Source organism: Malus sylvestris, chromosome 7, assembly GCF_916048215.2.
Source record: "Malus sylvestris chromosome 7, drMalSylv7.2, whole genome shotgun sequence".
Lineage (NCBI taxonomy): Eukaryota > Viridiplantae > Streptophyta > Magnoliopsida > Rosales > Rosaceae > Malus > Malus sylvestris.
The window spans coordinates 4,591,703-4,616,074 of record NC_062266.1 but is presented as its reverse complement, the minus strand read 5'-3'; the positions used below and the strand labels follow the sequence as shown (position 1 = coordinate 4,616,074).

Genomic DNA, 24,372 nt, shown 5'->3' with positions numbered 1-24,372 from the left:
TAGTCGATGAAAGATGGTGGGAGAGAGGTACAAAAAATGTACAACGACAAATAAAAACCCAAAAACTAATTTAGGTTGGTTGGTTTCTCCCTCAAAAAAATAAAAAATAAAAAAAATAAAAAATTTAGGTTGGTTTCATTTTCAAAATTTTGCTTTCATCATTTATCCTTATTTTCTCCCCTCCCATAACCCTTCTTCATCGCTCATTTCCTTCATATAATGTCATCTTATCTCTAATACAAAAAGTAAAAAGTGAGTGGTATTTCCCTTACTTGAGAGGTCTTAGATTCGATTCTCGCAAAAAATGAATTTAAACTACATTATTGTTAGCCCATTGTGAGGCTAAGCCCACCCCCTCACCCTTAATGTAAATAAGATCATTTGTTCAAAAAAAAAAATATCGTGTGGACGAAACCTAGTTTGATGATAAAAATAAAATAAAGATGTGTAAAAAGAGGATAGAGGTGTAATCACTCCCCAAAATTAATTCTCCATTTTGTTTCTATGACCGTAACCCTATCAAAAGAAAATGGTTTTTAGTCAAAATAGTCCATGAGATTAGTGTAACTCTTCACTCTGTCCCCTGATATTTAAAATCGATAGAAATGGTACTTGAATATATCCATCATCAATTATTTTAGTCATTCTATGAAAAAACTCCGTTAAATAAGGATAACATGACAAAAACACTCAATTTTTTGTCATATCATTTTGGCCAATTGTTTACTAAATTGAGTGTATTTTTATTATTTTGGTCTTATTTAACAGAGTTTTTCATGGAATGACCAAAATGATAAATGGTAGACAAACTCAAGACTACTTCTACCAATTTCAAATCTCAGAGATCAAGGTAAATAGTTAGACCAATTTCAGAGATTATTTTGGATAAAAAGTTATATATGGTTTGAATTAAAAAGATCAAATGTCATGGCAAAATAAATATGCATATCAAATGTCAAACTTAAAATAATCATACAAAATTAGAACGTTCCAGCCTTTGCAGTGGAGAGGTCCTAGTACAACCCAAAATGCTCGATTAACTTTCATCATCTGGAGATTGGTAATCTCATCCTTAAAAGTACTCCACCACTCTTGTTATAAAATAAAAAGTTCAAAAAGATGTGCGTGGGACGTTTCCGCACACTCGTTTTCTCCACATGCACGCAGAAATCTCTCAATTATATAAAAGATAATTATGAGATAGAAGTGCGCACAACGAGAAAAGACGTGTGTGGAAATCATCCCCTGTAAAGAAGTACTCACCATTCTTATTATTCTGACATTGTATCTCTCGTCTTCAGTACTCAGAACTAGTACCCGAGGGGGAATTCACAGAGACAGTGAAAGAGCTAGACCCTTCTGTTTCTGAAGAAATAGTAGAGGTGGGATGTTGCATGTAGTCTATGGTGGGAGTAATTTCTATGCTAATATAATCAGTAGCATGCGATTCAGAAGATCCCGGAATGCTTCCCGCTGACTCAGATTGTGCTGGTGAAAAGTCTCCAATGCTACAAATGTTGGCATCGTTCAAGTAATTCAAAGCATTCACCACCTGCCATTGTATCAGAAACAAAAACCAAAAACCATCAGATTACGTTTGCTCCACGTAGCTTCTTATTAACTTTAAAAGTTACATAAATAATGTGCAGAATTGATATGATTGATGAGCAAATTAGAGTACTGCAGGTCTGTTCGGTGTCAAATTTCAAAGCATATTGAATGTAGAAGTGAATTATTTTTTTCATTTGGACGAGATTTGAAGAGGATTAGACATGAAGGAAGTCATCTCTTCTAATCCTACCATTTTGGGATGGATAGTACTGCTATAGTTTTATTCACGAGTAATCCATCTTATACTTTTTAGTTGGACATAATTTTTCACTTCTTTTTCTTTTTCAACAATCAATAGTGTTTGTGTGTTAAATTATTAAATGTTAGAGGGAGGGGGGGTCTAACCCGCCCAAGGTGCATAGGCATTATTGTTTTTGGTCACTGCGATAAAACATTATCTGCTTCACTTCTTCCTTGAAATGTATTGTTAGAGAAGAATCATCATCTCTAGATTCTTCTCCTTAATTTATGTTTCCTTGCATTATAGGTCAACTCATTCATAATTATATTTTAAATTCCTACCACACGTGGGTTAAGTCATCCCCTTGTTTAAGGAATAGTATTTCTACACATACCTTACTTTCGTGGTATATTCATTCAAATTCAATCTTGGATACCAAACGAGATCATAGTCACAAAGAGAAATGCTCCAGAGTTTGAATATCAATTGATGGGTTACTATTTTCTTGTATAAAATGTTACTTTGATACACAAATTAACTATAGTCTTACCACCTTTTAATAGGGGTGGGTCCTGCATTGTATGTGGGAAGACATGTAATCATCAATGTAATCAGTTTTGCATGTCTAACATTACCTCTCTTTTTTTCATATTTGGTCTCACTTATTTTTTATGCGTCATGTTGCAGTTGGTATCTATTATTTGATACTTATCTTCATTCTTGTTCCATATTCATCTATATGCACCCAACTTGTGTCCTAGTTTGAAGCTTTATGTTGCAGTTGTTGTGTTGAAGGACTAGATTATGCAGACATACAGAATATCAGAGTCTAGTATCAGGTGGACTTACACTATCCATAGGTAATCTCTTGTGTGGATCCCTGCTGAGACATTTTTCGGCTACCCGAACCATCCAATAGAGCTGGTGAACATCATGGCAATCAACATTCCTCGGATCGATTAAATCTGGGTAGTTCCTTTCTTTTAACAGTGGTCTTGCCTGGCAAGAAAGTTATAGACTTGTTAGTTCAAAATAATGAATGGAATGTGAAGTGACATACTAGAAGGCTGCTCCTTTTCTTAGTAATCAGTTTGTCTTTAGTAATTAATGTTTCCTGGTGCAACAATTTTTAGAATTATTTATGGTATGGAAGCTCTTACCCATCCCACAAGACTTTTTCCTTCAAGCTTCTTGTCAGTAGGCCTCAGTCCTGTGATAAGTTGTAATAGAATGACCCCGAAAGCATAAACATCTGTCTTAGTTGACACTTTCCCATTTTCCGCATATTCTGGGGCCAAATATCCCAGAGTTCCGACAACTCTTGTTGTATCTGATGACCGATCTGAGTCTTCGTGTTGAGTTCTCGCAAGACCAAAATCTCCTAGCTGATGCATAGAACATGTTAGATGAAGCATGAATGTGGTACTATGGTTAAACCATAAGGTTTAACTTAAGAGTATTGGAAAATTGGTTATCCAGTCTAGTAATTGCGGCAAGAAGAACGCTTGATTTTTCATTTGTTGGATTCGAGTCACATAATAACAGTGATGTTATAGGATCATAAAGCTGATATTAATAGCAGACATATTGGGTTTAGTAAACTTACCAGTGATTCATAATCGTGTGTCACGAGGATGTTGTTTGGTCTCACATCTCTATGGATGATGTTGTTTTGATGCAGGTATAGTAGGCCTTTTGCAGCTCCAGTAGCAATTTTTATCTTCTTATCCCAACTGAGAGGTCTTTTTCTGTGTTCTGCATGAATTTAGAAAAAATGTTATGCAGCGTTTAGGGTTGGACCTCTCAATCCTGAAATATTTAGGAAAACACTTGATTTTTCCAAATTACGGGTTCTTCTAGGCTTGTTCACAACTTACCCGACAGATGTTTATCCAATGAACCATTGCAAACATATTCGTAAACAAGCAGCCTCTTGCTTCCTTCTGAGCATGATCCTAACAGCATTACCAAATTCTCATGTCTTGCCTTGCTGAGTACATGAACTTCAGACTCAAATTCTTTTTCTCCTTGGCAGCTTGCATTCTTATGTTGCTTAACAGCAATCTTCAGCCCATTAAGTTCTCCTCTGTAGACGGAACCAAATCCGCCTTCAGACAAGTAGTTCTTGTCTGAAAATCCATCCGTAGCAGCTACAAGATCTGCATAGGTAAAGTCTCTCTTCCATCCAATCATTGGCCGTTTATTCTTGCAATCTGTGCATACTGAATTTTTGAATTCTTCATCTGTTCGACATTCTCCTATCCAATCGTCCTTGTAGCTACGCTGTTTCTGTTCATTGGGACTCCCACCATTATGTGTTTCCTTTTGATCGCTTGCTTGAATCTCTGGAATTGGAAATGAGGACTGCTCTCCTGCTTTCCCTCTTTCAGCATTGGTCGCGCTTTCTTCCTCACCATAATTACAGGCAAAGCCAGGATTATATAGGTCAGTATTCCCCAGAGTTGAACTTGACACTCTACTTGCTAGCTGCAGATCACTTGATGATGTAGATTTTCTATAGTTAGACCTTGAGTGTCCACGACCATCTTGTTCTTTTCCAAAACTGCTCGTACGAGGACTTGGAGATTCTGAAACAAAATGTACTCTTAGTCAAGTTCTTGCATTTGGTACCGACCATAAGAAATGTGGAGTTATGTGTGATAATATAGTGAAAAATCCCTTTTGATTGTAAATTTAGTCCATGAACTTGGTGCTCCGAGTCCCAGATCATACGAGCTGTGATTAGATTTCTTACTTTTAGGAGAAGGTTCTTCCTCTGGGCTTCCCGGTATCATTTCATCATATCTTACATGGGAGCTTTTACTGCGTTTTTTGGTGACTGGTTTGTTGATGATCCCCCCAATTTCTTTTGGCCCTCGCAATTGTTCAACAGAATTGTTACGCTTCATCCTTGATATGCCACATGGCAACTTCTCCATGAAGAATTGCTTGTCTTTCTTCATCTGCCTGCATCATCAGATCAGAAACAAGCTTTCGAAGGTTGGTGTCTCTATGTCCTCTTACATTTTATTGTTTCCAAATCGCAGTTTGTTTCAATTACAAATATAATTTAACTTAACATGTTTCGGAAATTTAATAGTTTGAAGCAGGAAGTACGAAGCTTCATCGGTAGTATAATGATTTTTCACACCATTTAGCTTGAAAATACACAATTTAATTAACAATATTATGGCTTCAGAATTCAGATTTCAGACTGCACCATAACTATGTGTTGTGCGGAAGCATCAAATATGAAACCAATAAGTTACAACGGCAAAATCTGACAAGACAAATAATTCAAAGCACAAGGATTTATACTGGTTCGGCGTAAGCCTACGTCCAGTTCCGAGACGGAGAGGAAATTCCACTAATATCAAAAGGAGATTACAAATAGAGTTTTAACTCTCAAACTCAAATCCCACATACAATCAATAGCTCTCACTCAAACTAAGAAACAAATGGAGAAGAAGAAACACATATCAAAATCCTTCTCTCCCAAAAGCTACACAAGTAGCACCAACATCTTTGATTGAGTGATTACTAACAAAATGGGATTATTATAAATGGTGGGAAGGAGCAGCTCATATTCAAATGGGAGAGCCGAATGCTCTCCCTGGTTTCTCTCATCTGCCGCTCCCCCTCTCTCTTTTCTAAAGGCATAACCAAATGCCTTAATATAAACAAAAGGCCACATATTCTTTGCCTTTGTAAAAGCTGTTGGAATTTAGTTTAGAATCTAGGTTGTTATCTTGCGGGCCAAGGATTAGTTACTTGCCCATTAAGTATTTGAGTTTGTTTAGGATTTGGTTTAGGGTTTTAGTCTAGGGTTTGCTTTGGTCTTTCTCTATATAAAGACCTCTTTGTTTTGTTTCTGTTTAAATCAATCAATAAAGCTATGTTTTTCCGGTATACTTTTCTACTTGGTATCAAGAGCAAGGTCGGTATCTCGGGAACCACCACCATGCTGTCTGCCAGAATTAGCCCAACAACACAGCCACTTTGATTCCGCATCAGTCGCTCGTACTTTGATTGTTGCATCAGTCTGCATCTGCATCAGTCTGTTGATATTTGCATCTGCATTTGGACCGCATCACCAGCACCTGATCACCCTGCCCCACTGGACACGTCCGACTACAACCTGCTGCGTCGACTTGAATTTGCATCTGCTCAGATCGCTGCAATTATCGCAGCCAACTGGACCACCGCCACACCGCACCCACCATCTGCCGCACCGCTTCAGTCTGCATCAATCTGCATCTTTGCATCTGCATCAGTTTGCATCAGTCGCATCTGCACCTGTGATCTGCATCTTCACCAGGTATCGTGTTTCTTGTTCCTCAGTATTGTCATGGCATCTGCAAAGGACGATTCCTTACAAGCTATTGGTGTGAAATTGAATGGAAATAATTATGTGTATTGGGCGTATGTGATGAAGAATTTTTTGATTGGAAAAGGACTGTGGGGCTATGTTTCTAGAATGGTTTCCATTCCGAATAACCCCAAGGATGAAAAATATGTTGAATTGTTTGCTGCATGGGAGATGAATAATTCAAAGATTATTACTTGGATTAATAATTCTGTTGATTTGGCTATTGGAATGCAATTGGCTAAGTTCTCAACGTCTAAGGAAGTTTGGGATCACTTGGCAAAGTTGTATACCAAGGCCAATTTTGCTAAGAGGTATCAATTGGAAATGGAGATTCATACAATCCAGCAAGGTGATAAGAGTATTCAAGTGTTTTACAATGAACTGACCAATCTTTGGGATCAACTTGCATTGACTGAGCCTAAAGAACTCGGCATTGTCAAGCTCTATTGTAAATATAGAGAAGAACAACGTCTTATTCAGTTTCTAATGCCTCTTCGGGATGAGTTCGAGACGCTCCGTAGCTCCATCCTTCATCGAACTCCTCTTCCATCTGTTGATTCTGTTCTTAATGAGTTACAAGCAGAAGAGGTTCGTGTGCAGTCGCATAGGCTCTCTTCATCGTCGTCAAATACTTCAGCATTTGCTGCAGCAAGGTCTCGTAGGGTTGCTATGGATGAGTGTTCTTATTGTAAAGGGAAAGGGCATTGGAAATCCCAATGTCCTAAGTTGTCTCAGCAACATGAACTTCCACAGAAAGGAGGAGCAACTGCTGTTTTGCATATTGGAATTGATTCAAAATCTGAATCTAGGAAGGATGATTGGACATGGTAGTTTGAAGTTGGCATCGGCATTGACATGGTAGTTTGAAGTTGGCATCGGCATTGACATGGTTGTGTTTTGAAGTTGGCATCGGCATTAGCATGGTTGTGTTTTTCGCATCGGCATTGGCACTAGAATTTGGAGTCTTGTATCCACATCTACCTTGCAAACTCATGACTGTGTTCCGCCATGAGTTTGACGGGGGGTGTTGGAATTTAGTTTGGAATCTAGGTTGTTATCTTGCGGGCCAAGGATTAGTTACTTGCCCATTAAGTATTTGAGTTTGTTTAGGATTTGGTTTAGGGTTTTAGTCTAGGGTTTGCTTTGGTCTTTCTCTATATAAAGACCTCTTTGTTTTGTTTCTGTTTAAATCAATCAATAAAGCTATGTTTTTCCGGTATACTTTTCCTTATTCTATTTTATTAGCCGAAAGGTATTTTGGCTTGTTGTCCACTTGGTCACAAATAGTGTTCTCTTGAATTTGAAACCATAACTATTAACAAAGCGTCAATCATTCGAATGATTGACTATTTGACAACACGAATTCATCAATTCAATTCGATACATAAGCTTTTGATATTTCGGATACTTAGCTTATTAACAATTTATTGTCTGTTTTTATTTATTATGCAAAATGAAGGGTGCACTTGTGAAACAAGGTTGGATGAGTACGGCATGAAGCAGAACAATTTCAAATTCTCCAAGTCTATTAATGACTGACCTATCGAGAATCACCCATGTTGCTCCCAATCTTATCGTGGCCTCTGCAGCAACCATCTTCTGAGAGGGACCAGCAACCACCTTCGTGTTGAACTCAACCTGAGAAATGTCATCCAAACAGTGATCCATTTGATTAAAAAATGAGGTTGAAAAAAATTTCCGAGTGGAAGATGCAATATTGGTCTGATAGATAGTATAGGTGATCTATAAATCTTTAACAAACAGCAGGTGATCTCCACGTTGTAAGAAATAGTGGCCGGAAGTCTTATCTGACCTTCACTTTTTTACACATCGTAGAAATCATAGTGATCTCCTCTTTGCTACGATACTCCTCTGTTTTCCTCACAAGCTCTTCTTCTATGACTTTCTGGTTGGTTCCAATAAATGAACTCGAGTCTATCTTGGTTCTGTATCCCACTGAGAAAGAGGACAGAGAAGGTGGGAAAATGGGGTATTGGGGGAAATAAAAAAGTTAGCAAAACCTGTTCTGTGTGATAGAATCATAGAATAGAACTAACATTTTTTTTTCATCATATTAATTGGTGATTTTGTTTATCATACTTTCGGACTTTATTTTCTTCGTTCTATTAGGAAAACAAAAGCAAAAATTCTTACACAGTCTCCCAGCGAACGTACTAGGATTATTAACCTGGTGAAGAACCGAAAGAAGTATAAGTTCATCCCCAGGCTTAAGGGATAAGCTTTGCAGGACCCGTTTGATTGAGCTCGAACTAACAATGTCTTTGGATGCATCCTGGATCACCACTACTTTCTGAACTTCCGCTGCCATAAAGTTTTTTCTGAAACTCGAAGTAGTTCTCCTAAATTTTCAAAACAACGATGCAGTACAGAAGAGAAGATTGACAAAGTGAAAGTAATATACGTATGCTGAACTGGTTCCCAAATTAATGCTTAGTTTTATGTTGCATGTAGACTTCTCCTATGTACATTATGTGTAATATGTATATATATGTGTGTGTGTGTGTAAATATATTTATAGCGGGAAAGAAACTAACACAAATATGTTTGCTTGATGATTAAGAGTTGCAACTGTTAACATAGCAGTTGCTAGGAAAATGAGAGTATTTTACTGAGAGAATATGATGAAAGAGGATTCTTTTATCAGTGACATTTTGCCGATGATTCAATAGAACTAGAACGTCGGAAATGAATTCGAGAAGAAAATATAGTAGTGGTGAATCCAATCAGCGGCCTCGGAGAGTTAGTTCGAGCATATTCGGATATCCGAAGATGGGACCTGCAGGGGGTGTTTGTTCTTCAAGTTGTGGAGACTAGGGAGAGTATTTAATTAGCATTTGTTTACTACGTTGTTAATACCAATGCTAAGCTTGATTATGATGCATGAACTGTAATTTAATTGCTGTCCTCAAACCAGAACAGTTGGGAATCATTGATAATAACTAGGAAGTCTATGAAGTTTGTTCCTGTAGGTAACTCATTTGTTTATATAAATTTAAACTGTGTTTATTTGGTAATAAAATACTTAAAACAGCTGCTTATTTTTAGCTGTTTTTGCAGGATATTTAAAGTGTTTTAGGAGATAGATTAAAATGGGTGATTGTTTACTAATATCTAGCACTAGTTTGTCAAAATAGTCAAATTTTTTATTAGGATTTTCTTCTGTTTGATCTTTACAGCAACCTGGGTGGGTTTTATCACCAAGAACGTAAGACTGCACATTGTACTCGACATTTGTTAGGGGGTAGTTGACTGTTTTGTCACAGCTCATTATTACTTTTGTTATGGTTTTGCAATGTTTTAAAAGGAGAACGCGAGCGAGGCGTTTGATGGATAATCCTGTCTAGGCAAAAACCGTAAGGCGTGAGACGAACTCTCATGAGACTTAATTTTTATACTATATATATATATATGTATATATTATAATACTTTGTAAAATAAATATTCATTGTTAGTCAAAAGTGCACAAAGTATAAACAAGTATAACTCACATGACCAAGTTTAATCAAGCAATCAAATTAATCAATATTCAAGCATCTACTTAAGTAAATGCCTATATATATATATATATATATATATATATATTAAGGAGAAAAAGAGATATAAGGATAAATATAAAGACTTAAAAAAAGAATAATATAACATTAAAAAAATATAATAAAAGATGTTTTTTTCTACCGGCCAATCATAAGCATATTTAGGAAAATATAAGGAAAAGACTTAAAAAAAAGAATAATATAACATTAAAAATATAATAAAAGATGTTTTTTCCACCGGCCAATCATAAGCATATTTAGGAAAATAATAAATATAAAAAAAGATGTTTTTTCTACCGGCCAATCATAAGCATATTTAGGAAAATAATAAATAAAATAAAGGGTAAAAGACTGTTTACTACCCTCATGTTTCGTGGTTTTCAACATTTAGTACATCAAGTTTTTTTCGTCTCAGATTCATACCTAAAGTGTAAATTTTGGGACAGTCTCATACATCCGTTAGTCAAATGGTTAAGTTTTCCGTTAACTGTGACGTGATGCACTGACTGGGCGCCACGTGTCATCCACGTTTTTTTTTTTTTCTTCTTCTTCTTCCTTCTCTTTCCTCCTTCTTCCTTCTTCTTCTTCTTCCTCCGAATCTACCCAGATTCAGTTTTTTCTTTTTTTTTTCTTCTTTCTTCTTCTTCTTCTTCTTCTTCCTCCGAATCTGCCCAGATTCAGTTTTTTTTTTTTTTTCTTCCTCCTTCTTCTCCTTCTTCCTTCCTCCTTCCTCCTTCTTCCTTCCCCTTCTTCGTTCTTCTTCTTCTTCCTCCGAATCTGGGGGAAGATGAATTTTTTTTTTTTTTTGAGGAAGAAGAAGAAGAAGAAGAAGGAGGAAGGAAGGAGGAGGAAGAAGGGGAAGGAAGAAGGAGAAGAAGGAGGAAGAAAAACAAAAGTTGTAGTCTGAGGAAGAAGAAGAAAAATAAGAAGAAGGAAGAAGGAGGAAGAAGAAGAAAGAAAAAAAAACTTCCCCAGATTTCGGAGGAAGAAGAAGAAGAAGAAGGAGAAGGAAGAAGAAGGAAGAAGGGGAAGGAAGAAGGAGAAAGAAGAAAAAAAGAAAAAAAGAAAAGAAGAAAGTTGCAGTCGGAGGAAGAAGAAAAAGAAGAAGAAGAAGGAAGAAGAAAAAAAGAAAAAAAGAAAAGAAGAAAGTTGCAATCGGAGGAAGAAGAAAAAGAAGAAGAAGAAGGAAGAAGAAAAGAAAAGAAAGAAAGAAAAAAAAAACATGGATTACACGTGACGTCCAGTCAGTGCGCCACGTCACAGTTAACAGAAAACTTAACAGTTTGACTAACGGATGTATGAGACTGTCCCAAAATTTACACTTTAGGTATGAATCTGAGACGAAAAAAACTTGATGTACTAAATATTGAAAACCACAAAACATGAGGGTAGTAAACAGTCTTTTACCCTAAAATAAAAAATGGTTATCTAATATGTATCTTGTATATGAGGAAATACATATTAAAATCAAAAAGTGAAGAGTAAGGAGATGGCAGGTAATAAATGTCAATAAGTGAAGATAGTGGGGAATAAATATTAACAAAGTGGGGTAGTTAAAGCATTAAAGACAAAAATTAAAAATTAAAAAAAAAACTCAGCCTAAAAAATCCTAGCCGTCGTCTTCATCTTCTTCGCTAGTTTCTTGGTCTGCAACTCAAAAACAGCCTTGCAACTAAAAGAAATCCAGATTTCTGCAACCTAAAAATGCAAAAGGGACGCCTAGTTGATGCCTCAGGCATGCCCCGACGAGTCTAGGCGAGTATTTCGCCCACTCCCATAAAACAGAGGCGAAACTGGTGAAGCCCCGCCTCCAATGCCGCCTAGGCACGTCCCGAGGCGAGTTTTTTTAAATACTGTGGTTTTATCACTTTTTAAAACATTAAAACACCAATTAGAATCTTGTAAATGACGAGTTCGATATTAATTTATTTTCCAACAGTTAGTGTAAATATATTGTTATATAAACAATGCAGCAAAAACACCTCATATTGTGTCAGAGGTAGTGCACCTGCCTTTTATGCTTGACTTCGAGGCCCCTCTTGTAAGTTAGAATAGTTTACAACTGTAAGTGCGAGATTCTTGTGACAAATCAAACAAGAACATGTGTACAAAATAATATTTGTATTGATGAATGTTTAGGGTTACAATCTTTGACTACAAATTTGATCCTCAAGTCCGATATTAGGGATGCAAAGGGTGTGTGTGTGTAGGGGTTGTTGATACGAGGCTCGTAGTGACTTAATCTCAAATGAACGGATGTTGCAAGGTTTTGGCTTGTGGTGTTTGAAGAATTGTCACGTGTAGTGGTGCTTGAGATTCTTTACAATTGTGACAAAGAATGTAGAGGGCTTTCTGAGTCTTTTGAGCATTTGGGAATGTTTGGGGCTTGAGAGCTTGAACGTTTGGGTGAGAGAATGAATTTCTGAGCCACTTTCGTTGTCTTAGAGCGTCGTATTTATAGGCTCTCCAAGTTTTGATTGGGGCTTGATTTGGCCTTGATTGTGGACTTAATTAATTGACGAAAGAACCAAGACTTGATTTGTGGCTAGGTTCGTGACTTGACTCTATCAATTAATTTGTTTTAAATTTAAATCAATTTATTTGTTTGATTTGAATTAAAATTATTTAAAGAATTAATAAAGATAATTCTTTAACTACTTTTTGTCGACGCGTGACATCCTTGGTGACTCATTTGGTTTTGATGAGACACTTGTTATGCGTACGATTTATGACACATGGTACACTCGGAAATATTTTGTCTTTCTATGCTTCTTGTATAATATTCTCAAGTTCAACAAAAAAAAAAAAAGAAGGTATAATATTCTCAGTAAATAAGATATTCACATTTTATACAAGGACTGTTTTGACTTGAACAAATTATAAGAATTGGCTTGAGTTGGTTCCATTTAGGCTTATCATTTTAAATGGTTTAAAATAAGCACACATAGAGAACGTATAATCTCAATTTAATCAACTGTTAATTAACAGTATTAACTACATGTTCGATCCAAACTGAGATATCAGATTAATGATAGTCAAATCCAGTCTTAATGCGGTTAATCAAAAAACCCCTAAATGTGTTTAATAGCACATTCTATCAGAATGATAAAACTTCATATATTGCACTCATGTAGTGGCTGGAAGATGGGACCATATTGGAACCAATTTTAGTTAACCAAAGTATAGAATCGACATTGAGTCATATGGGCTTGTTTCTAGTTTAGATTTCACATGTAAAAAATTCGTGCTCTAGAGTATTCTATATTCTGAGAAATGTTAAGGAGACTCTCTCAAAAGTGAAAATTTCTATGAACTCTCCGTCACCTCATGTTTTTTGCACAATTCTTATGCTTACATTATAAAATATTGTGCCAAAAACGTGAGGTGACGAAGAGTCTATGGAGAGTCTCACTTTGAGATAATCTCCTTAGCATTTCTCTCTATACTCCAACTATTAGATCTCGATTTTTGTGTTTTTTTATAAAAAAAAAATTACCTATTTAAAAGTTTGAGTATCTAATTCTTCGGAACTCTATAAAAAAATCTTGTCACATGTATATATTATTCATTGAGAGCTGAGCGCTGTTGTTTGGGCTATAAATAAAAACAAGGTATGCTATAGGGCCAATCTATTTTTATTTACACAAAGGCATGCCATACCGGCCCACCAATTTCAAAATCGAACTCAAGCTAAGTCCCCAGGGCTCAGGATGACCTCTTCCCCTTAGACCTCACCACTGGAACTCAGACTCGACCCTTCCCAGAGCGCGTTTGCCATGTGAACGACCAAACCCAAGAATATCTCGCTTCCTTAAATGACAAGGAATGTGTCACCAACCAAAAATTGCACTTATTGTCAGCGTCAAAAGACCAATATACTCTTGCTCCAACTCAGAGATATGATCGAGGATGCTCCTCTCGAACTACCTATCAATAAAGCTAAAGGCTTCAAGCAAAAGACCTTTGTCACATTCAATCTCTACGGTTATACAAACGCAAGTGATTTTTCAATCAACCCAATTGCTTTTCATCACAAACAAATTAGTCTTCAGTAAATATTTTAGCTGTTCAGCTATAAATCCATGCTTTCTTCAAAGCAAACCCATATTACAATCCTTGCTATCTAAATTTTTTATAGCTCTGCAATCACGTAGTATGATTCGGTTGACAACCATTCCAACCAACCTAGGCCTCTATGAGACAATGTTTTATTTTTAGTTCAGTCATACATTAGTGATATCACGGAACCCCTCTAGCATTATTTTGCCTTGTATTGCCTGAATGTTGCTAGTGTTTACTGCTTTAGTTACATTTTCAAATTTATTTACTTTCCAGTTATGTAGATCAGCTCATCAGCCTCGAATCTCCATTGTAAACACTTGTAATGTTGATTTCATCGTTTTCTCGAGGCATAAAAATGAACTTAACCAAACCAGCATCCCATTCGGTGTACAATCATTTAGTTAAGAAGTCAAATATACACACAAATCTAAACACACTCTTAAGTTGACAGCCTCCAATAGTGGGACGTCTATTCCCTTTTTCTCCATTTTGTGGCATTGAGACCAAAAACAATACCCAAGACAAATCACGTAATCAGTGGAGAAGGGGACAAGGGGAGAGGGGGCTGCGGGTTTTTTTTTTTTTTTTTTTTGGTTCTTTTTCTTTTTGTTACTTTCCTTCTTAATATTCATGGTATTTGAAATTTTAAAATTGGTTAAAAATTATTTTTGTTTGTTTAAACCATGTGGCAATATATGAGTAGTTGGGTGGTCCTCATATTGTGTCACGTCAACAAACTAGCAAAAATTTAACGACAGTAGATGGCATGGAGAAGATTGATGTGTTCAATTTCAGAGACGAAATCGACCAATTTTCAAATTACACGACTAAAATGATGTGTTGGATCAAATTCAAGAACTATTGGTGATATCAGAGACCTTTTGGTTGGTAGAAGTCAAATTATCTGCAATACTCTTGGCTTCTTGAAGATAGTCATGAATAGAGCGAGTCTCTTTTTGCAAATCAAGGAAGCGGAAGCGTAAATTAGCAGCGTAAGCCACGTAGACTTGAGAATGAGAGAACAAAATCGGAGAGAGAATAGAAACAAGATAGCTGCACACCAGTTAATTAGTTTTATACCACGAAACATATTCAGGATTAGGCTTGGCAGAAACATCAACAGTAGGAAGATCAGTGCTAGGAGCAGAGGAGAAGCCATCAACATAAGAGACAATTAAGATCATGACCAATTGAGAAGGAACGCATCTGACACGTCCAGTTGAGAAAATTGGTCTCCGTAAGCTTGAAGAAGTGAACCACATTAGGTCAGGAAGGAAGAGAGGGGGCGGAAGAGGAAGCATGGGAGAATGAGATGCCAAAAGAACTTTGGGTCAAGGGAGAGGGTGCAGCACATTAGGGTTTTTGCGGAAAGATATTCTCTTCGGATCTCTTCCTCCAAAACCCAAAGATCAAGTGATTCGGATCTTAAAATTTTTTATTAACAACAACAACAACAACAACAAAGCCTTTTCCCACTAAGTGGGGTCGGCTATATGAATCCTAGAACGCCATTGCGCTCGGTTTTGTGTCATGTCCTCCGTTAGATCCAAGTACTCTAAGTCTTTTCTTAGGGTCTCTTCCAAAGTTTTCCTAGGTCTTCCTCTACCCCTTCGGCCCCGAACCTCTGTTCCGTAGTCACATCTTCGAACCGGAGCGTCAGTAGGCCTTCTTTGCACATGTCCAAACCACCGTAACCGATTTTCTCTCATCTTTCCTTCAACTTCGGCTACTCCTACTTTACCTCGGATATCCTCATTCACAATCTTCTCCTTTCTCGTGTGCCCACACATCCCACGAAGCATCCTTATCTCCGCTACACCCATTTTGTGTACATGTTGATGCTTCACCGCCCAACATTCTGTGCCATACAACATCGCTGGCCTTATTGCCGTCCTATAAAATTTTCCCTTGAGCTTCAGTGACCTACGACGATCACATAACACGCCGGATGCACTCTTACACTTCATCCATCCAGCTTGTATTCTATGGTTGAGATCTCCATCTAATTCTCCGTTCTCTTGCAAGATAGATCCTAGGTAGCGAAAACGGTCGCTTTTTGTGATCGTCGCTAGATTGCTCCGGTCATTAGTGTGGATAAGTATATAAATGGATAGAGATAGGAAAGCAAACACCAGATGTACGTGGGTCACCCATATTGGCTACGTCCACGAAATAGAGGAGTTCTCATTAATTGTGAAGGGTTTACACAAGTACATAGGTTCAAGCTCTCTTTTAGTGAGTACAAGTGAATGATTTAGTACAAATGACATTAGGAAATATTGTGGGAGAATGATCTCGTAATCACGAAACTTCTAAGTTCCGGAGTGTGGTATCGTCTTGACTTGCCTTATCTGTCTCGTAGGTAGATGTGGCATCTTCTCTGGAAGTACTCTTCCTCCATCCAGGGGTGGTATCTTTAACTGGTGGAGATGCACAAGGTAATGTATCAATTTCACTTGAAGCTTACTTGTAGTTTCGGGCTTGGTCAAGCGCGATACAAACCATGTAGTAGGAGTCCTCCAAGTCGCCGAGCTAGGGGATCTGCTGAAAGAGGTGACAGACAAGGTAAGCAATCAGAGCTCCAAGCAATCAGTCCCAGATCAGAACTTTGATTTCGAGTTCCGGCTGATTGTTCACATTCTCCCTATCTTGCAGGCAGCATGAAGGATAAAGAGAAGAAAAATGAGAAGAGATGATATGGGATACTTTTGCTTTTGAAGAAGTAACTTTCCACAGGCTTATTCTTGAACTGGGCTGGAGGGTTTTCTGGTTTCCTCCAGAGTATAAGGCCGATTGAAGAATTTGAGGGTCAAAACAAGTCCATCAAATCTATAGTACGTTCGACCCTGCTGATATGAGATACTTTTGCTTTTGACAGAGTAGTGGATGTATCGGCACGTGTGCTGTTACGCTTGTCTCCACATGCTTCCTTGTATCATTCTCACTTGCCCTATATGTTCCTCAGGCAGATGCGGTATCTTCCCTGGAAGCATACGATGTTGAAGATGAGTACTCGAGAGCAATGCCAGGTAAGTAATCAAGTAAGGGGTTCCAGGCAGTCAGTTCCTGACTGGAAGCTTGATTCCAAGTGCTGACTGATTGCTCTCTTTCTCCTTGTCTTGTCGGTAAGAACAAGGCCAAATGAAAAGACAGGGAAAAAACATGATATGGGATACTCTTGCTTTTAACCCTGATGATATGAGATATTCTTGCTCTAGTATAGCTTGTTTGCAGAGGTATTATCGGGGGGAAAGAAAGCTGAATATTTCGAAAGGCTTCTTTGGGAGTGCCCTCTCAGATATGAGGAAGGGTTGAGCATTTTTGCAGGTCTGCCTGTCTGTTGGGGATGGAGGTCAACATATATAGGAGTCTCCCTAACAACAAGTAGTAATGCTATTCCTTTACCCTGCTTGGTCATAACACGGTAGTGGGAGCTACCAGCTTCACATGTTTTAACTTTGTCAGAGCACTTTGAAAAAGTGGTCTATGGTATCTGGGAAGCTGATGTTGCGTGTAAAAATTACAGACAAGCTTTATCCAAGGAGATCCGGCTCTTGAAGTTGGGAAAGTGGTGCCTCTTCGGTTTTCGAACAAGCAATCCTGTCGGAGATCTGGCTCTCGAGATTCGGAGAACGATGCCTTTTCGATTTTTGAGAAAGCCATCCTGCTAGGGGTCTGGCTCTCGAGATTCGGAGAGCGGTGTCTCTTCGATTTTTGAGAAAGTAATCATGTTGGGAGTCTGGCTCTCGAGATTCGGAGGGCGGTGCCTCTTCGATTTTGGAGCAAGCAATCTTGTTGGGAGTGTTTTCTCGAATGTGAGAAAAGGTTGGGCATGTTTGCTAGTCTATCTTGCCACGAAGCACAGAGGTTGACACACAGGGACTTTCCAATTATCCAGCAGTGGTACTGTTCCTTTACCCTTGTGGGTAATAATATGGTAGCTAGACCTTCAAAATTTATGGGTCTAAACTTTGTTAGTGCTGTTTCTTTGCTATTCTTTTACCCTTCTTGGTCAGAGCGGTGTAGTGGGAGCTGCAAAGTTATCTGTGGTACCCATGAGCTAATGTTGCGTGTGGGGTGTGAGTGATTGAACAGTAAGATTCATGTGCTTTCTACTTCACCAGAAATCTTCGACATAATGCCCATAATTTCCGCAAAGCTGACAGGTGCTGACAAGGCTGGAAAAGTAGGTGCCTCTTCGATTTCTGAGATCGGCCCTCGTGGTCTCTGAGCAGCCCAGCTTTTGAGAAAGCAAGCGCCTCTTCGATTTCTGAGATCGGCCTTCGTGGTCTTTGAGCAGCCCAACTTTTGAGAAAGCAAACGTCTCGTGGTCTCTGAGCAGCCCAGCTTTTGAGAAAGCAAACGCCTCTTCGATTTCTGAAGCTCCGTCGAGTGCAGATTTTTATAGAGGCTGGCATTAAGTTCCAAAGCACACTTGAATCTCCACCAGTAGAAGCTCCATTCTTGCACTTCTAAGATCTTGATTTGTCCGACCTCTTCTCTCTTCAACACCTTTGAAAATGTCTGGCCCCTCCGACCGTCGTTTTGACTTGAACCTTGTTGAAGAGGCAGCCATGCCTTCTCCAGACAACATATGGCGCCCATCATTCGTCTCCCCTACTGGTCCTCTTACTGTTGGGGATTTCGTGATGAAGAATGATATGACCGCTGCGATAGTGGCCAAGAACCTTCTCACTCCCAAAGATAACAGACTACTTTCCAAACGGTCTGATGAGTTGGCTATTAAGGATTCTCTGGCTCTCAGTGTTCAGTGTGCAGGTTCTGTGTCTAACATGGCCCAACGCCTATTTGCTCGAACCCGCCAAGTTGAATCATTGGCGGCTGAAGTGATGAGTCTCAAACAGGAGATTAGAGGGCTCAAGCATGAGAATAAACAGTTGCACCGGCTCGCACATGACTATGCTACAAACATGAAGAGGAAGCTTGACCAGATGAAGGAATCTGATGGTCAGGTTTTACTTGATCATCAGAGATTTGTGGGTTTGTTCCAAAGGCATTTATTGCCTTCGTCTTCTGGGGCTGTACGGCGTAATGAAGCTCCAAATGATCAACCTCTGCTGCCTCCTCCTTCTAGGGTTCTGTCCAGTACTGAGGCTCCAAATGATCCCCCTCCAGTGCCTGCTCTTTCTGGGGCTCTACCGACTGCTGAGACTTCTCCTAAGCAACCTTTGTGAAGGCTCCCTCTTGTTTGTTTATTTTGACTCATGTATATGTACATATTTGTGACTTATCGGGGATATCAATAAATAGCTTTCCTTCATTTCAACGTATTGTGTTGAATACACCAAAGCCTTCTTCGCTATGTTCTCTGAATTTTCTTTTGTTGAAGCTTGTATGTTGAAGCTTTGTGAGTGGAGCATGTAGGTTGAGGTAGTATTCCCTTAATTTCCCGAGTGAGGAAAACTTCTCGGTTGGAGACTTGGAAAATCCAAGTCACTGAGTGGGATCGGCTATATGAATCTTTGAACGCCATTGTGCTCGGTCCTGTGTCATGTCCTCCGTTAGATCCAAGTACTCTAAGTCTTTTCTTAGAGTCTCTTCCAAAGTTTTCCTAGGTCTTCCTCTACCCATTCGGCCCTGAACCTCTGTCCCATAGTCGCATCGTCTAATCGGAACGTCAGTAGGCCTTCTTTGCACATGTCCAAACCACCGTAACCGATTTTCTCTCATCTTTCCTTCAATTTCGGCTACTCCTACTTTACCCCGGATATCCTCATTCCTAATCTTATCCTTTCTTGTGTGCCCACACATCCAACGAAGCATCCTCATCTCAACTACACCCATTTTGTGTACGTGTTGATGCTTCACCACCCAATATTCTGTGCCATACAGCATCGCCGGCCTTATTGCCGTCCTATAAAATTTTCCCTTGAGCTTCAGTGGCATACGGCGGTCACACAACACGCCGGATGCATTCTTCCACTTCATCCATCCAGCTTGTATTCTATGGTTGAGATCTCCATCTAATTCTCCGTTCTTTTGCAAGATAGATCCTAGGTAACGAAAATGATCGCTCTTTGGTATTTCTTGATCTCCGATCCTCACCCCTAACTCGTTTTGGCCTCCATTTGCACTGAACTTGCACTCCATATATTCTGTCTTTGATCGGCTTAGGCGAAGACCTTTAGATTCCAACACTTCTCTCCAAAGGTTAAGCTTTGCATTTACCCCTTCCTGAGTTTCATCTATCAACACTATATCGTCTGCGAAAAGCATACACCAAGGAATATCATCTTGAATATGTCATGTTAACTCATCCATTACCAACGCAAAAAGGTAAGGACTTAAGGATGAGCCTTGATGTAATCCTACAGTTATGGGAAAGCTTTCGGTTTGTCCTTCATGAGTTCTTACGGCAGTCTTTGCTCCTTCATACATATCCTTTATAGCTTGGATATATGCTACTCGTACTCCTTTCTTCTCTAAAATCCTCCAAAGAATGTCGCTTGGGACCCTATCATACGCTTTTTCCAAATCTATAAAGACCATGTGTAAATCCTTTTTCCCATCTCTATATCTTTCCATCAATCTTCGTAAGAGATAGATTGCCTCCATGGTTGAGCGCCCTGGCATGAACCCGAATTGGTTGTCCGAAACCCGTGTCTCTTGCCTCAATCTATGCTCAATGACTCTCTTCCAGAGCTTCATTGTATGACTCATTAGCTTAATACCTCTATAGTTCATGCAATTTTGTACGTCGCCCTTATTCTTGTAGATAGGCACCAAAGTGCTCGTTCGCCACTCATTTGGCATCTTCTTCGTTTTCAAAATCCTATTGAAAAGGTCAGTGAGCCATGTTATACCTGTCTCTCCCAAAACTTTCCACACTTCAATTGGTATATCGTCTGGGCCTACTGCTTTTCTATGCTTCATCTTCTTCAAAGCTACAACCACTTCTTCCTTCCGGATTCGACGATAAAAAGAGTAGTTTCTACACTCTTCTGAGTTACTCAACTCCCCTAAAGAAGCACTCCTTTCATGTCCTTCATTGAAAAGATTATGAAAATAACCTCTCCATCTATCTTTAACCGCGTTCTCTGTAGCAAGAACCTTTCCATCCTCATCCTTGATGCACCTCACTTGGTTTAGGTCCTTTGTCTTCTTTTCCCTTGCTCTAGCTAGTTTATAGATATCCAACTCTCCTTCTTTGGTATCTAGTCGCTTATACATATCGTCATAAGCCGCTAACTTAGCTTCTCTCACAGCTTTCTTCGCCTCTTGCTTCACTTTTCTATACCTTTCACCATTTTCATCGGTCATATCCTTGTATAAGGCTTTACAACATTCCTTCTTAGCCTTCACCTTTGTTTGTACCTCCTCATTCCACCACCAAGATTCCTTTTGGTGTGGGGCAAAGCCCTTGGACTCTCCTAACACCTCTTTTGCTACTTTTCGGATACAACTAGCCATGGAATCCCACATTTGGCTAGCTTCCCCCTCTCTATCCCACACACACTGGGTGATTACTTTCTCTTTGAAAATGACTTGTTTTTCTTCTTTTAGATTCCACCATCTAGTCATTGGGCACTTCCAAGTCTTGTTCTTTTTTCTCACTCTTTTGATATGTACATCCATCACCAACAAGCGATGTTGATTAGCCACGCTCTCTCCTGGTATAACTTTGCAATCCTTACAAGTTATACGATCCCCTTTCCTCATTAGAAGAAAATCTATTTGTGTTTTTGACGACCCACTCTTGTAGGTGATCACATGTTCTTCTCTCTTCTTAAAGAAGGTGTTGGCTAAGAAGAGATCATATGCCATTGCAAAATCCAAGATAGCTTCCCCATCCTCGTTTCTCTCCCCAAAACCATGGCCACCATGAAAACCTCCATAGTTGCCTGTCTCCCTGCCCACGTGTCCATTTAAATCTCCTCCTATAAATAACTTCTCCGTCTGAGCAATTCCTTGCACCAAGTCTCCAAGGTCTTCCCAAAATTTCTCCTTCGAACTCATATCCAACCCTACTTGAGGTGCGTACGCACTAATCACATTGATAAGTTCTTGTCCTATTACAATCTTGATTGCCATGATTCTATCTCCTACCCTCTTGACATCTACAACATCTTGTGTCAAGGTCTTGTCCACGATGATGCCAACACCGTTTCTCGTTCTATTTGTGCCCGAGTACCAAAGTTTAAACCCTGAGTTTTCTAGATCATTTGCCTTAAGACCAACCCACTTAGTTTCTTGTAGGCACATAATATTTATCCTTCTCCTCACCATAACTTCCACTACTTCCATAGATTTTCCCGTTAAGGTTCCTATATTCCACGTTCCTAAACGCATTCTACTCTCCTGAACTCTACCCTTCTGTCCTAGCTTCTTCAGCCTCCCCCGTCCAATGGAATCAAAGTACTTCTTTTGTGTGTCCCGTGTAAAGTTGATAGGTGCATATGCTCCCAAACAACTTTGAGTGGAGTCGTTCGAAAAGAAGTTTCTATGGCCCCCTTGCTCATTTAACACTGCATCCGGGTGCCTATGAAGATACAGCGACCCTTGCTCACTTATCACTGTGCTCGGGCCACACAGCGCGCCACTTACGGGTGACGCCCTAGCTTTAGCGCGATTTCGTTCTGAATTCATTTTCATAAGGATTCGACGTAACTGTGGAGTGCCGGCTGTCGACTACCTGACGCCCTCCCCCTCCTCCTTTACCCGGGCTTGGGACCGGCCATGTAAGATAAACTTCCAACGGGTAAAAATTATTATAGTTTTTCAAAGTTTTTACGCACTTCTCTATTTTTAGCCGGTTGATCAAATTTTAAAAGCTCATATTACTTGATCTTTGGGCTTTGGAGGGAGAGATTCGAAGATGATCTCTTTCCGATTTTTGCAACCTTAACTGGCTGATACCATAAAGAAATTATATCTTGAAATTATAATCTTATAATATTACTCATAGTACAAATGCACCAACAAGATCCTCTCTGGATTCTCTTTGTGAGGATCACAGAGATTCGTGAATTGTGTCTGTTCATCTTACATCGTGCGGTTAGTTTTTGTCAAGTACTGCTTGTGTTCAATTTTAAATAAAAAAATTTAAAATGATTTATGACCGTACGATGTACGAAGAACGGACACGATTCACAAATTACCGAGATCCTCACAATGAGGACCCAGATTCCACAAAGACATTTATATCCAATTGTGTATTCCAAACATACAAATAAGTATCTCTACAAATCAAAAGTACAATCACAATCATAATATTAATTCTTAAACTTTTGGAAAGACAATTTTCTTGGACAAGACTTCGAATATTTGTAGCCGACGGATTTCTACATACAATGCCTTGAGAGAGGATCCTGGCCGGATCCTCTTTGTGAGGATCTCGTCCTATCACATCCGTTAATCATTGTATTTAATTTTCATCAGGTACTTTTTATATTTAATTTTAAATAAAAAAATTACAATAATTTTTACCACATGATATACGATTAACGAATGTAATTTGAAGATCATCATAATCCTCTAAGATTATCTCTCCAATGCCTTAATTTAGATAAAAGGTCCATTTCCTTGGTACTATAAACGAAGCAAAAATCGTGTCGACCATTCGTGTCAATTACTGCCAAAAGATGAACTGGAAAATGAAAGGATTGTCCTTCTGCTAAAACATTTTTTATTCAAGAATCTGCATGGTACCAAAAGCAAAATCATCTAATTTTTCGTCATCCTTCAGAGATGAGACTTGTATATGATTAACTAAATTTAAAATTGTTTAATTATTTAATTAATTTTAGATAATTTCGATGTTGGATTGAAAAAATCGAAACCGTTTAGTTATTTAATTCTATTTATTCAGCAATCTTTATTGAACACGAGTTTGACATTGTGTTCTTTAAGCTGTCTTTGGTGATCGAACCATCATGCCTACAAGGTTTTCGCATAAGACGAACTAAATATAGAGTACATATCTTTTTTGGATTTAAAAAAATTGAACCTAAAGATTAAATGATTTGGATCATTGAAATTTGATCCAACGGTTACAAATAAAAAACTCTTCTAAAAATTATAATAATTGTAGCCGTTGAATCAAATTTCAACGATCCGGATCATTTGATTCTTATGCTCAATTTTTGATTCTTATGCTCAATTTTTTTAAGTCCAGAGAAGATCTGTACTTCTAAACATAACGTTATAGATATATTTAATGGAGTAACCCAATTTAATTGTAAATCATGTTTTGTGATTGCACGACCAACTTTACGAATTTGTTGTCTAAAAAGTCATTCCCTATATAATGAAAATGTTTTTTTTTAGTAGGTCTTTTCAATATTTTGATGATCGACATTGATAATCATGCGTCTTATCCTTTACAATAGATCAAGAGTGACATAACAAAGTCACGTCAGTGCAACGGATTAGTCTTTACACAACTGGACGCTTGGCGGTTCTTAATATTAAAGATTATTGTTTTAACATTGCCTAAAAAAACTTCATTCTAATGGACGGGCGGGGGGTTTTTGGGTGTAATGGTCCTCACCTCTTTGAGGGCACTTACGCATGCGATCATTAGAGAAGAACTAATCTCGTCAAATCTTTCTCAAAAAAAAAAAAAAAAAGAAGGC

The 24,372-nt window shown here is 38.5% G+C and overlaps 2 protein-coding genes across 2 annotated transcripts; both read right to left on the bottom strand.

The window, feature by feature from the left end:
* Window positions 1-1,294: 1,294 nt before the first annotated feature.
* Window positions 1,295-8,490, bottom strand: LOC126628147 (inactive protein kinase SELMODRAFT_444075-like). Its single transcript, XM_050297735.1, has 9 exons — window positions 8,316-8,490; window positions 7,975-8,117; window positions 7,702-7,799; window positions 4,548-4,759; window positions 3,670-4,380; window positions 3,399-3,547; window positions 2,953-3,177; window positions 2,642-2,791; window positions 1,295-1,552 (listed from the first exon to the last, which is right to left on the bottom strand). The coding sequence occupies exons 1-9, from the start codon at window positions 8,488-8,490 to the stop codon at window positions 1,298-1,300; spliced, it is 2,118 nt and encodes a 705-aa protein (XP_050153692.1). The 3' UTR covers window positions 1,295-1,297.
* Window positions 8,491-15,208: 6,718 nt separating this feature from the next.
* LOC126629992 (uncharacterized) lies at window positions 15,209-16,744 on the bottom strand. The gene has a single exon (XM_050300166.1). The coding sequence runs from the start codon at window positions 15,742-15,744 to the stop codon at window positions 15,253-15,255; it is 492 nt and encodes a 163-aa protein (XP_050156123.1). The 5' UTR covers window positions 15,745-16,744; the 3' UTR covers window positions 15,209-15,252.
* Between the last annotated feature and the right edge of the window lie 7,628 nt (window positions 16,745-24,372).